This window comes from Hyalella azteca, unplaced genomic scaffold (genome assembly GCF_000764305.2).
Source record: "Hyalella azteca isolate HAZT.00-mixed unplaced genomic scaffold, Hazt_2.0.2 contig5696, whole genome shotgun sequence".
NCBI classification, from domain to species: Eukaryota; Metazoa; Arthropoda; class Malacostraca; order Amphipoda; family Hyalellidae; genus Hyalella; species Hyalella azteca.
In genome coordinates, this window is record NW_025935878.1 from 461 (window position 1) to 13,099 (window position 12,639).

Here is a 12,639-nt window from a genome sequence, read left to right on the forward strand (position 1 = left end):
CTAAAATAAAGGAGGCGAACCAGTGAACCAGTCTTTCACTGGTGGCCTGAGCCTGGCTGCCTGAGTGTCTGACTCTGACTCAGTGACTGGCTTCATCTTCAATCTTCATCGATGCCGTTGATAATAATGCCATTGATATTTAATCATCGAGTTGAAACAAAGCCCTCTATTATCTATAAGACTATAGCATAGTTGCAAAGAAGAGAGTTTTTTTAGACTCTTCCTAAAGTTCAATTGTGAATCCTATTGCTATAACTATAACGTAGACCAGCTCACCAGCAGGCAGCAAAGTATCATGGATTGGATAATTTGGATTAGATACCAGTACCACTATTTCACTACCAGCATAACCAACCCAGCCTTCTCATACATTATACATTAATACATATAATATTGGTTTAAACTTTTAAATTTAAATCTTGGGTACCATAAAATGGGGTAATTTAGACCGGCGGGGTAACTTAGACCACTTTTTGTTTTTTTAACAAAACCCCCACAACTCAAAAACTATTTGACATAGAAAAATTTTGTCAATGGGCATTAAAGGCCTAATACTGAGGCTACATAACACAATAGAAAGATTTGAAAAGTTTGCATATCCTGTCTCTTATACACATCTAGATGTGTATAAGAGACAGTCACTACACCTTTCATCATCTGCATCGATGCAAATGCCCACCACAAATCCTGGGGATCTTCCTACTCAGACCAGCGAGGCCGGCTCATAGCAGAGTGGCTTCACAAAAATAACCTCATACTGGCAAACACAGGAGCACCCACACACATAAGCCCAACAGGTACACTCACACACATTGACCTCACCATAACTACACCTACCCTGGCTCCCTCCTTAANTTTGCATGTTTCAATTCAAGTTTAATTTAGCTAGTAAAAAAATGGCATCATTTATAAAAAAAAGTGGTCTAAGTTACCCCATTTTACGGTAGATGAGGAAATCAAAAATGAACTGATTCTAAAAAAATGCTGGTTTGCTACTATGCCATCTAGCACATAGTGGCAAAGCGGAGAGTTTTTTAGACTCTCCCTCAAGTTCATTTTTGAGTCCTGTAAGTAGACCAGTAAAGTATCATGGATAGGTACCAGTATTATCATACTTAAGAAATTGGTTTAAATCTTGAATAAATAAAGAAATTAAAAATGAACTGATTCTAAAAAAAATCTCTGGTTTGCCACTATTAATTCTAGCATCTGCCATCTAGTCCATAGTGGCAAAGCAGAGACTTTTCTAGTAATTGTAGTTTGTAGAGACTGGACTCATCCTCAAGTTTGTGTTTGAGTCCTATATAAGTAGAACAGGGGGCAGACAGCAGAGGGTGCAAGCAGCCAGCTGGCAGCATCACCAAGATATGGATTTTTAGCCCAAAGCATCCTCAGCCATTTTCAAGTTCTGTCGCTGGGTAATTTTTAATAAGAAGGTACTGCAAGCATCTTTGATATTATATCCCTTACTCTCCATGCATTGCAACACAGTAACACTTACACACATTGCAACTGATTTCCAGACTAGCTTCACTGCATCCTGATCCATCCAGCATATCAGAAACCTTACTGTAAATTTAAAAGAGGAGATAACGCCTCAAAAATTCAGCATTTCTCTGTTGAAAATGTTTTGGAGACCAGCTCCATCGTCAGTTTGATAAATCTAGAATACAAATAGAGTCAGAAAGTTAATAATGTTTGGAGTCATAAGAAAAAAAACAAAAACAACAGAAGTTAAAACCTAAATAAGGCTAAATTTATGGGCAAAGAGCAGAATAATAAAGAAATACCTATCTATTCACAATTTCTTATGGATAAGAACTGTAGGCAGCATTTAAACTAGGCTTCTCATTAAAAATATACAATGATTCCAAAATGTGCAGATCAGAAGCACCAGAACTATAAGCTAAAACCTTAAAGTCAGTGTTGGACACGTCACACCGGAACATTGCACTGTTTGGCGTGAGTGCGCACAGCCAAATGAGGAGGGCACGATAGTAACTGCTCAGTCCTATAAGTCCTCCCTTTATGCTCAGCAACTGCGACCCTAATGTAAAGGTTGCATGCAGACAGTGCGGTCATCCCAACGTACGCAGATGCACATTGTGCACAACTAAATTTATAAACTAGGGATGATCGCATGTGAGAAGGGAGGATATCTTTGTATCTAAAAAACTTTCAAACATCTATCTTTAAACAGCTGTTTTCAGAACATCAACTTTCACCAGCCTAAGCACCAGCTTTTTTAGTTTTTATTTTTTTAGATTGAAGTTAAACAGGCTTCAAACACTATTACACCGTGGCTTTTGTATATGCTCAACTTTCCATGCCACGCATTCTGAATTTGAATTTTTGCGCAACGTTTTCTTGCTCAATGGATGTCCTTCTGGCATGGTGTTTACCCAGATTAAGAAATTAATGTCTAAGCGGTACAGTGAAGTTGTTCCAGAGCCTGATAGTAGAAAAGTTGTTTACTGTTCTTTTCCATACTTTGGCCATGCGTCCGAAGTTATGTCAAGAGAACTAAAAGATTTGTTTATGAAATACTTTCCGGCATTAATCTTTGTATCTTACTGGTTAATAATTTCAAAATAGGTTTGTTTTTTAGATACAAAGATATCCTCTCTTCTCACATGCAATCATCCATAGTTTATAAATTTAGTTGTGCACAATGTGCATCTGCGTACATTGGGATGACGGCTTGCAACCTTTACACTAGGGTCACTGAGCATAAAGGGAGGAGTTATAGGACTGGGCAGTTACTATTGCGCCCTCGTCATTTGGCTGTGCGCACTCACACCAAACAGTGCAACGTTCTGGTGTCCAACACTGACTTTAAGGTTTTAGCTTATAGTTCTGGTGCTTCCAATCTATGTATTTTGGAATCATTGTATATTTTTAAAAAGGAGCCTAGTTTGAATGCTGCCTACAGTTCTTATTCATTAGAAATTGTGAATAGATAGGTATTTCTTTATTATTCTACTCTTTGCCTGCAAATTTAGGTTTTAACTGCTGTTGTTTTTTTTTTCTTATGACTCCAAACTTTATTAATTTTCTGACTGTATTTGTGTTCTAGATTTATTGAACTGACGATGGAGCTGGTCTCTAAAATGTTTTCATTAGAGAAATGCTGAATTTTTGTGGTGTTTTCTTCGCTTTTAAATTTCTAGTGAATCTGCAATTCAAGCAGTCTAGTGACATTAGACCATACTGTGTCTCAGTGTGGCATGTGCGCTTGCGGTCTTTCAGAGTTGCAGTAATTTCTAAAATGCAATAATTTCAATCCAAATGCGCTGGGAAGTGGCAAGATCTTCAGAAGGTGTAAATTTTGCTGCATATGCATTGCCAAATATCTTTCAATATTCACTCACAGTCCCACTTTCTGCACCCTGGTAAGTAGACCTATAAACTGTGTAAAGTATCATAGATTACAGCATTATCATACAATGAAAGCAGATGGCAGTTGCCAATTATACATCTCCATAGATTGCAATCATAGTGGAATTACAGGAATGGAGCCTTGGAGAGAGGTACTTATTGAGGTCTGCCTCTTGGTTGCATGCTCGTGCGAGTGGCGGCAGTGCCTTGTGCTTCTGGCGGTTCAAACTCCAAACCCATCTCACAGCCCCTTGTACCGGTATAAACCTGGCGCACTTACATTCCCTACTCAAAAAGAACAATCTGACAAATTGATATAAATAAAAAAGTGAAGCTCTGTACTGTGATATTTCTTAATTACTTCAGTCATTTGCGAAATGCCATCAATGACTGAAATAATCACTATGATTTACTTTCATTGGTTGCTCAGACATCTTTCCAGCCCCCTTCCTTAAGTTCCGGCCTTTGTTTCTCTTTTAAGCTCTGCAGTTCATGTCACCACTCACAAGTGCAAAAGAATGTCGAAAATATAACGATCATAAATATGAAGAATATGTATCACAATCAAAAATATACATGATGCCACAATCAATCTATATCACAAGCAAATATCACAACATGGGTGTTGGGAGCTTGCTGTCAGACTCCAAACAGTAACAAATTTTTGGACTTCTTGGAGTGCTGGCTTTGTGGGGAAGGTGTAGTGACATGGCACTCTAGATTATGACAGAGCACTCTAATTTCCCAAAAGCTCTATTCTGTTATATTTACTATAGAATGGCACCATGATTGCAATGTTATGGTCGATGCACAATGCTTGGCACAGAGGTACATGCATCATGATTGGTATGGCTGATGCATGATTTTTGGCATAGATATACGGCCATTGTGATTGTTACGGCCAATGCACAATGAGTGGCATGAGCATACAGGAATTTTAATTGTTACAGCTGATGTGCAATAATTGGCATAGACAAAAGCACATTAGGATTGAGGCAAGCAACATACAAGCAATCAGAACAAGCAGGAGATGCACACAACAGCAGTTTTATCTATTGCTTCATTCATAGTTTGTGATTGATTGTGGATACCAATATGGAGGCAAGATGGCAGCTGGAGAGCTTGAAAAGATGGAAATATCTCAAGCTAAGAGAGATTAATTTAGAACCAGGCAAGATACTGTGGATTGGAATACCTTGGATGCTTCTTTTGGACGCAGAAGCCAGTCAAGTTCCAGCAATCGCTAGGTTAATTATGTCACTGCTTATCCTATTGAAAAATATGTAATTTATTTTTATTAAGAAAACTGAGACACAACTTTTCCAGGGTGCAGACTGAAAATACTCTATGCGCCTTTTTGGACACACAAATGCACTTAAAAAAGGTCCTTCTGGAACACAACTTATTTGTTACTTGTGGACTCCCTGTGCAAGCAGTTGATCCAGTAGGCAGATACACATGGTGACGGCATGTGGCGGTGTTGATTGATTAATCCATAGTTCTTGATTGATGATGGACACTATTTTGCAATTTAATGTTGAGATGGCTGATGGAGAGTTTGAAAAGATGCCAATATCTGAAGCCAAAAGGTCATACCTTAAGGGGACTGTTTTGGTCAAAATTTGAAAATTTAGACTTTTTAGCGCATTTTATCATTTATGAAAAAAATGCACTATTGTGCTTGCCATGTCTGTCTGTCTGTCTATTTGTCCATCTGTGACTTCATGATTTTGTTGACAAGAAAATGCGTGCTCTGTCATTCACTGCAGTGAGTACTGAGTTACCTATATCTGTTTGTATTTGCGCTTGGTTGGACTTATATATGATGAGAAATGAAAAAATGCACATAAAAGAAAAACAATGAGGAAAATGAAAAATCAAGGCTCTAGAGCCACTTGATTATTTTTTTACCAATCAAGTGAAATGTGTCTTGATATTGTAGCATGTGATTTACAAAAGTTATGAATTTTTTAAAAAGTACTTCCTTTTCTGCCATTTTCTAATAATTTCACATTTTCTACAATTTATTTCAGAAAATTCATAGGATTAAATTTTTTTTATTGTACCTTTTATGTGTGTGAAATTTCAGAAAGATCAGTTGATAAATGTAGAAATTTTTCCAGGATCTAAATGATCTCCTTAATGCTTAGGTATGTTACTATCCTTAATGATACCATACTAAATTTTTAACTAAAATGATCCTGAATCTCAGCTAATTATTTAATATCACTTCCTCTAGCACCCAATCCTATTCTGGTAGAAGCTTCTTGTGAATGAGACTAAAATGTACATGCTTCTGGTCAATTTCACCTGTTTTCTACCTTTGCCCAAGTTCTTTCTTAAAAATGAGAAAAACAGCCCTGTTTTGGGCATGATAGGATTTTCAAAAATTGCTTGTAAAACCAGTTATTTGTTTTTACCAGCAATTTTTGAAAAATTTTGCCAGATATTTTAAATTGAACCCATTTCCATTGTTGATAAACTTCTTCTAAACTTCCCAATAGTCGCACACTTTGTCTCAGAAATATTGTATTCCTGTGTTGCATCAGATGCATGCAAATGCCTTGCATCTCCTGCAAAATCTGAAGCACTTTTACAGCACTTTTTTTTTTACAAATAACGATTTGATCCTGGCATCTATGGATCATTTCAATGCATCTATAGTCTAAGACTCTTGAAAAAAAAACATTTCCAGTTTTTCCCCCATATCTGAAGAATTGCACATAGTACTGTGAAATTTGTTCCTAACTTCCTCAGTACTTCCTAGCATATATACTCAAAAATTGCCAGGCTTGTAATGTTAGTAGTTTTAATTATGAAGATAAATTATTCAAAATAGAAAAAACCCACATGTTCTTAAAAAAATTGAGCATGTTAGAAAGAAAAATGACATGTAAAATTTTTTTGAGTGAAATTAGCCTCTGAAAATTATATTTACCGCGAGGGTGTATGCTTCTTTCTTCATTACCAGCCTTATTTTGTCAAGTTCAATAAGATTTTAGTCTACCGTAGGAGCTCAAATATCAACTGGTTACATGACAAAAGAAAAAAGTCTATTGACATTGTTATCCTCATTTGGCCCACTTGACTGTAGGCTTTTAGCAATGACTAATATTTTTAAAGCTGGTTTTATGGGCTTTTGAGTTGTTTGATGCCAAAAATAATATAAAAGATGAAGTTATAGTCTCAAAAAAACGTGTTGTGTCCAAATGTAATTATATAAAGAATTGCATTTTTCCTAAGACTCAAGTGGGTTCTTTTTATAGTTCACTTTGAGGAAATACAGTACCGGTATGCAAATCAAATGAACAGCAAAGTTGAAATTGATGTCAGTCACAGTTTAAGTTGGGCTATCATAAATTTGTTATAAAAAATCTCTGTGAAGAATATTTATCCTGCAATTATGTGACAAAAATGACCAAAATAGTCTCTAAAAATTTATACAAAAGTGCAAAAAATGCAAAATTGACTTTGACATGAGGGAAATATCTGGTGATCAGTTTGATTTAATTGTATTAAAATAGAACTGGGATGACTATAGATGAAGTTGGAGGCCTCGTATATAATGTGTAGATAATTTTTAAATGGGTGGGTTTTCTCTCTACCCACTATTGCCATGGGTTGTTATGAGAGCCTATGACTGTATATATTGCTCCCAATATTGGAATTTTCCTTATGAATTAAATATTGCAGATCCAATGTGATAAGTTTTAAATGCATTGGGAATCATGTGGCACAATTGTGCTATTTAGTTAACAATTGAATGGGAGGTAATTAATATAACAGGAATCTCACTGCTCCAAAAATTCCAGAAATGCTCTGTTCAAGCTTGGGAAAAAACTTGAAAGGTAGATATATTCCATGCCTGATTACTCCAAATTTGTTTTGAAAATTTAATACCATAGCATCAAAATGCAAACTATTGAGGTTATTTAAACATTTGAATAGGCCAAAAGATATGATGATCTAAATTTAAAAACATCCAGAATGTCATGATGAAAATCAAATTCATTTGCATACCTATATCAAAATTGTTCTCTTGTATGACTCAGGAATATGCAAGTGTATTGCCCAACTTTTCATTGAGATGAAAAAGAAAGTGACATCACTGACATGAAATATGATCCTAAAGTAACTAAGGATGTGTGTCGTAAAATATTACGAGATGATCATAAGACGACCATTAAAACACACATCTTAAGTACGTGTAGCGGCTGATTTCTCGCCCGTGATAAGTTGGCTTAACTTGAAAAGCCGTAATTGATGGCTTGACGGTGGTATGAACTCGTAACTATTGATGATAATGGTGACATTGGTCAGTTGCTTCCGTGTGACTGACTGTGATATGATCTGATTTCTTTCGCGTTATTAGGAGAGATTTAATCTTGTTGTTTTAATAGTCTTGTCGGTTTAACTCAATTTTATCTAGTCTTGTTGGGTATTACGAATATTAGTTCCAATACCGTTATCTTTCTGCGTCTGTTTAAATCTTGAGCGCTACTTCAGTTCGATCCTGTTTTAAATTACTGGCACAATCTCTTCTATCACGACACACCGGTTGACAGACACGTCAATGATTCCCTAAGAATGAATATTTTTCTACGAAGACTATTTGGTTTGTGGGCATTCACATCTTGTAATTTAATTGTTTAGCCATAGTGTCCTTTTTAGTAACATAGTGTCTTGTTCTAATTCATGTTACTAAAAATGCCTCATTTTCCACCTGTTCCTTGGGAACGGAGCTGCATCGTGAACCCGTACAATGAACCGTCATAATTAACGACATAAATACGTACGTGTTCTACTATGAAATTGCATTTATGTCATGTGTGAAAACGCACTTTACAACCTATTTTTATATACCACTTCGGTACACTTTTAAATGAAAATATGAGAGAAAGCTACTCATCTTTTTCGTCGTCCATTGTTCTGCCTGGCGTCCTATTGTTTGAGCAATACTAACATGTCACCACACCGAGTGTTCTCAGTAGTTCGCAGGCGAAGCAAAAAATTTTTGTATTGTGAAAAAACTGCAGAAAAATTTTACATCGTTTTCATTAAACTTGAATTCAAGAGGAAGCTGGCAACGTAGAATGCAATCGCGCTAGTTTGCCGAGACTGTATACCGAAAATTTGGTATTTAATCTTCGAAACTTCATTGCTCATATGGCAAAAAATTTTGATCCTGGAAAGAATAAGAAGAAAGCTTCAGGTGACTATATAAAAAGACTTTGGTTTGCTCACTATATTCTTATTAGTTTGCTTCAATAACTCTTTGGTTTACTTAATTATTCTTTGATTTGCTTTATTCATAGTCGACACAGTCACACCTAAACTCCATGTGCATCTTGCTTGCTGCGAGCCGCGAGCCCAGCGTGCGGAGGGAGGCGCGGGGCTCGTAGCTCCTCCGTGGCGGCGTCCAGCAGCGTCGTCCTCAACGCCCTGCTCATATCGTCCAGCTCGGCCAGGTGCTCCTTCAGGTGCCAGTTGTCCAGCGCCTCGGTCTGCAAGTGAACCTTGTTCTCTAGGGATTCTCATGTGGCAAATCCTTTTTACATATGACTCAGGAATATGCAAGTGTATTGCCCAACTTTTCATTGAGATGAAAAAGAAAGTGACATCACTGACATGAAATATGATCCTAAAGTAACTGAATTTAGCTTTGCTATTGGCATGGATAATTTTGTTACTTATGAGCCTGGGCTCTCTTCAATGAAGTGTAAGCCGATCATATCAACTGGGAAGGCCTTTACATACAAGAATAAATTTCTTGGGCAAGGACCACTAACTGACAACACTCAAGCAACACCTGGTGAAATTCCAGTTGCCACAGTCATCTCCAGTATGAGCTCAAAAAGAGAAGCCATTACCAAGCCAATGCTGCAACCTAATCTCTGCCTTTATGAAGTAGTAAGCATGCTGAAATGTTGTTCGTGTAATGCTGTCTTCCATGACATGACTTCACTGCTTCATCATTACCAGACAACTCATCTTGCTGACTCTGAGGTAAGGGAGTTGTATTGCTGTTGTAGAGTTTGCTTGTATTGAAACTTAGGTGACTAGGTATCTACCCTAACAATCAAAAGATGAACCATTTTGAATTCTATTTATTACAATAAATCATAGACTCCTATTCTATTTATTTAATTTTGTCTAACTTCATTAGCTTATTTTCTGCTTTTCAGTGTTGTGCACTGTGCTGGAAATCTACTAAATTTTTTCTATCAGAAAAAAATTAGCATCATTTGCTCAAAGCTATTACTCTTCATTATTTCTACACAGAATTGTGAGTGATAACTAAGAAATTGTGAAGAAAAATCAATTAATGAAACTATTATGAAAGCTTTCTATTGTCAGGGGCCTCCTGTGTGCATCAGGGTCAGCACTGCCGATAAGAAAACCTTGCATCAATGCAACCGTAAGTAGCTTGCAAGTGAAGTAGCTTCTGTGTCATTGGCAAGCATTAAAAATCACTCCTTATATTATTAACTTAATAACTTTCACAATATAAATCCAGAGATAAAAACAGAATAACAAAAAACTATTAAATTGATCAATTGAGAAAATTGAGAAGTGATGAAGCCAAGAATATATTGTAAGAAGTTTTCTGGATGAGCAATTTCTAACATTTATAAAAAACAAAATAATATAGGTAGGTAGGTAAGCTTGTTGTGAGGTTTTCCATTGTCAAACTTAGTGTCTCTTGTTGTTCTAGGTATTGTTTTGCGAGTCAACTTGTACTATAAGTCCAAGGAGGTTAAAGGAAATTCAGTGAAGAAAGTTTGTTCATGAAAATTGCTAGATGAAAAAATCTGGACCGCCATCATTATTAGATGCAAAATTTTTGTTTCTCTATAAATGCTTATGAACAAGTGGATATTAGAGTATTCTTTGTATGGAAAATCAAAGCAACTAACTGCTCCTACAGTGTATTCTGCAAGGCATTCAGTGGCTATGCTAACTACAAGTTTCCCTCTGCAGAACATTTTATTTTCCTGTGAAATATGAATATACTATACTCGGATACACTGTGGCTGCCCTAATTATCAGATATGCTTGGTCCTGATCTCTCTCTGGTGAAATAGTTTGCAAAAAAGCCTGCATTGATATCCATGATGCCTTGTATTCCAATAATTTATAATAGACCATAAATGGGGATTTGTGTAGCTCATATGCAGGTTATAGCAGTGCAGTACATATATTTTTTGAGATATAATGCCTATAATAATAAACATATTGCAAGAATGCTGTTTGATTTTGTTGCAGAACGAACGGTTGTGTGCCACAAGTGTGGGTCCACTATCCCTGCTTCTACACTTGAGGGGGTGAGTTCATGAAACATCATGACAGAGATATGTAGTGTTACAGTATGTCCATTTTTTCATGAATTCTCTAGATGTTCTAATATGCAATTTGTTATTCTTTAAGAATTGATAGAATTGATTTTGTAGAGAACTGTGATTGTCCAGGCAGTATATAATTTTCATGTTCCATTGCTTCTTACATATATGATTATTTTTTTTTTCAGTTTGCATCCAAGGTGAACATACCTGCTTGTAAGGAGAATAACATCAGTGAAGCAAATCTCTCACCTGCGAATAACCCTTTTTATGAAACAGCTTCTTCATCAAGTTTCCCTAGCTCTATGAACTTACTTGATAGTGTTGACACTCCTGGCAGTGAACGTGCTGGCGACAACTTCATTACTACTGCCGCGGATTGCAGTGCACTGGATGAGCGTAGTCCATCTCCAGATCCAATAAACCACCACCACCCAACTGAGGGCTTTCAGGATTCTTCTTGCCCTGATACAGCAATATCTTTTCTTGACGAGTCCTATCTCAATAACAAATACGTTGCACGTGACTTGGTCAATACATCTACACTTGCGAACAGCTCAACATCAGCAGATGTTCTCTTTGTCAACTCTACTTCTTCCTCTGGGCAAGTTGAGGACAACTCGACTGATGGCAGTTCTGTGTTCAGTGAGGATGACGATGATGTGTCTGGTCACAGTGAAGGGAAGAAAGATGCTGGCAATGATTGTGCCACTCAAGTCTACGTCCTGGACGTGCTAGGCGGCACTGACATGGAGGACGTCTCGCAGGTACATTGTCATCAAATACCTACTTTAACATATCTTTGTCATTAAATACTTTAACATATCCTTGTCATCAAATACTTCAATATATCCTTGTCATTTAACCTACAATGTAAAAATTTTATCTTCTCACTAGTAGATAATTGAAGGTATTAAACTCAGGTCACTGATAATACGTGCGCAATAATTAGATATTGCTTCAGTTAGTTGTAGTTGTATATAAGTTGCGATAGTTTTTTCTACATCATGCATTTGTTTATTTTGCTCAAATTAATTGTCAGCTGAATTTGATGTTTCTTGATCAGTCATTTTGTTTTTGTTTCCTGTTAATTTTGCTCTGATAAGTATTTTAGAAAACTTGATTGTTGCAGTGATGATAGGAAAGTTGTTCCTACATATCGCATATGGTTACTTTGCTAAAATTGAATTTCATCTGAATTTTACTTTTCGGGTAGTCCTTTTTGTCTTTGTTTCCTGTTTATTTTATTTTGATAAGTTTTTTAAATATTTTGTTATATATTGTGATGGCAGAGGCATGATATTCTGATCGTTTTGTCAGAGCAACGATGCTGAGCTTCTTGAACAGCCCCCACGTCGCCATCTCAAGCTCACAGGGAACCCGGCGCCTCCTCCTCTCGTCCCTAAGAAGCCAAAGATCCATAAGTTCGTTGCCTGCTCATGGCGGCTCCTTCCTTCCATGTCAACTGTTTGCTCCTAAGATTTTCATTTTTGCCTCCCCTTCTCTACCCACTCATTTGGAAGCCTCGTGCTCATTTGTTTTATGTTTTTGACTGAGTCTGCAGAGTTAAAATATCAATGAATATTCCTTTTCAGCTACCTTGTTCTTAAGGTATTATTTGACTTAATCACTTGTGAATAACAGAATATACATTTTATCTCAACACGCTACCTTCCAACAGATACATGAAAGCTGCCACCGGCCTGGCGCTGCTCTTGCTGCAAGTGATGCCTTCATTTGTCCCTACTGCTCCTTCACCATGAAGAAGGTAGCGTGCTGTGTGGGATCTCAAGGCTACTACCATGTCATCTAATTATATCCTACTTACTGTATATGTGAAGTAGGTAGGTAGCGCATTTTACGATATATTTGGTTTGCTAAATATATCCTATTAGAATAGGATATATTTAGCAAACCAAAG

The 12,639-nt window shown here is 36.7% G+C and overlaps 1 protein-coding gene across 1 annotated transcript; it reads left to right on the forward strand.

The window, feature by feature from the left end:
• Window positions 1-8,949: 8,949 nt before the first annotated feature.
• On the forward strand, window positions 8,950-12,197 carry LOC108666732. Its single transcript, XM_018153650.2, has 5 exons — window positions 8,950-9,384; window positions 9,736-9,796; window positions 10,645-10,703; window positions 10,907-11,485; window positions 12,039-12,197. Exons 1-5 carry the CDS (start codon window positions 9,007-9,009, stop codon window positions 12,195-12,197), a joined length of 1,236 nt encoding a protein of 411 aa, XP_018009139.1. The 5' UTR covers window positions 8,950-9,006.
• The last annotated feature ends 442 nt before the right edge of the window (window positions 12,198-12,639 follow it).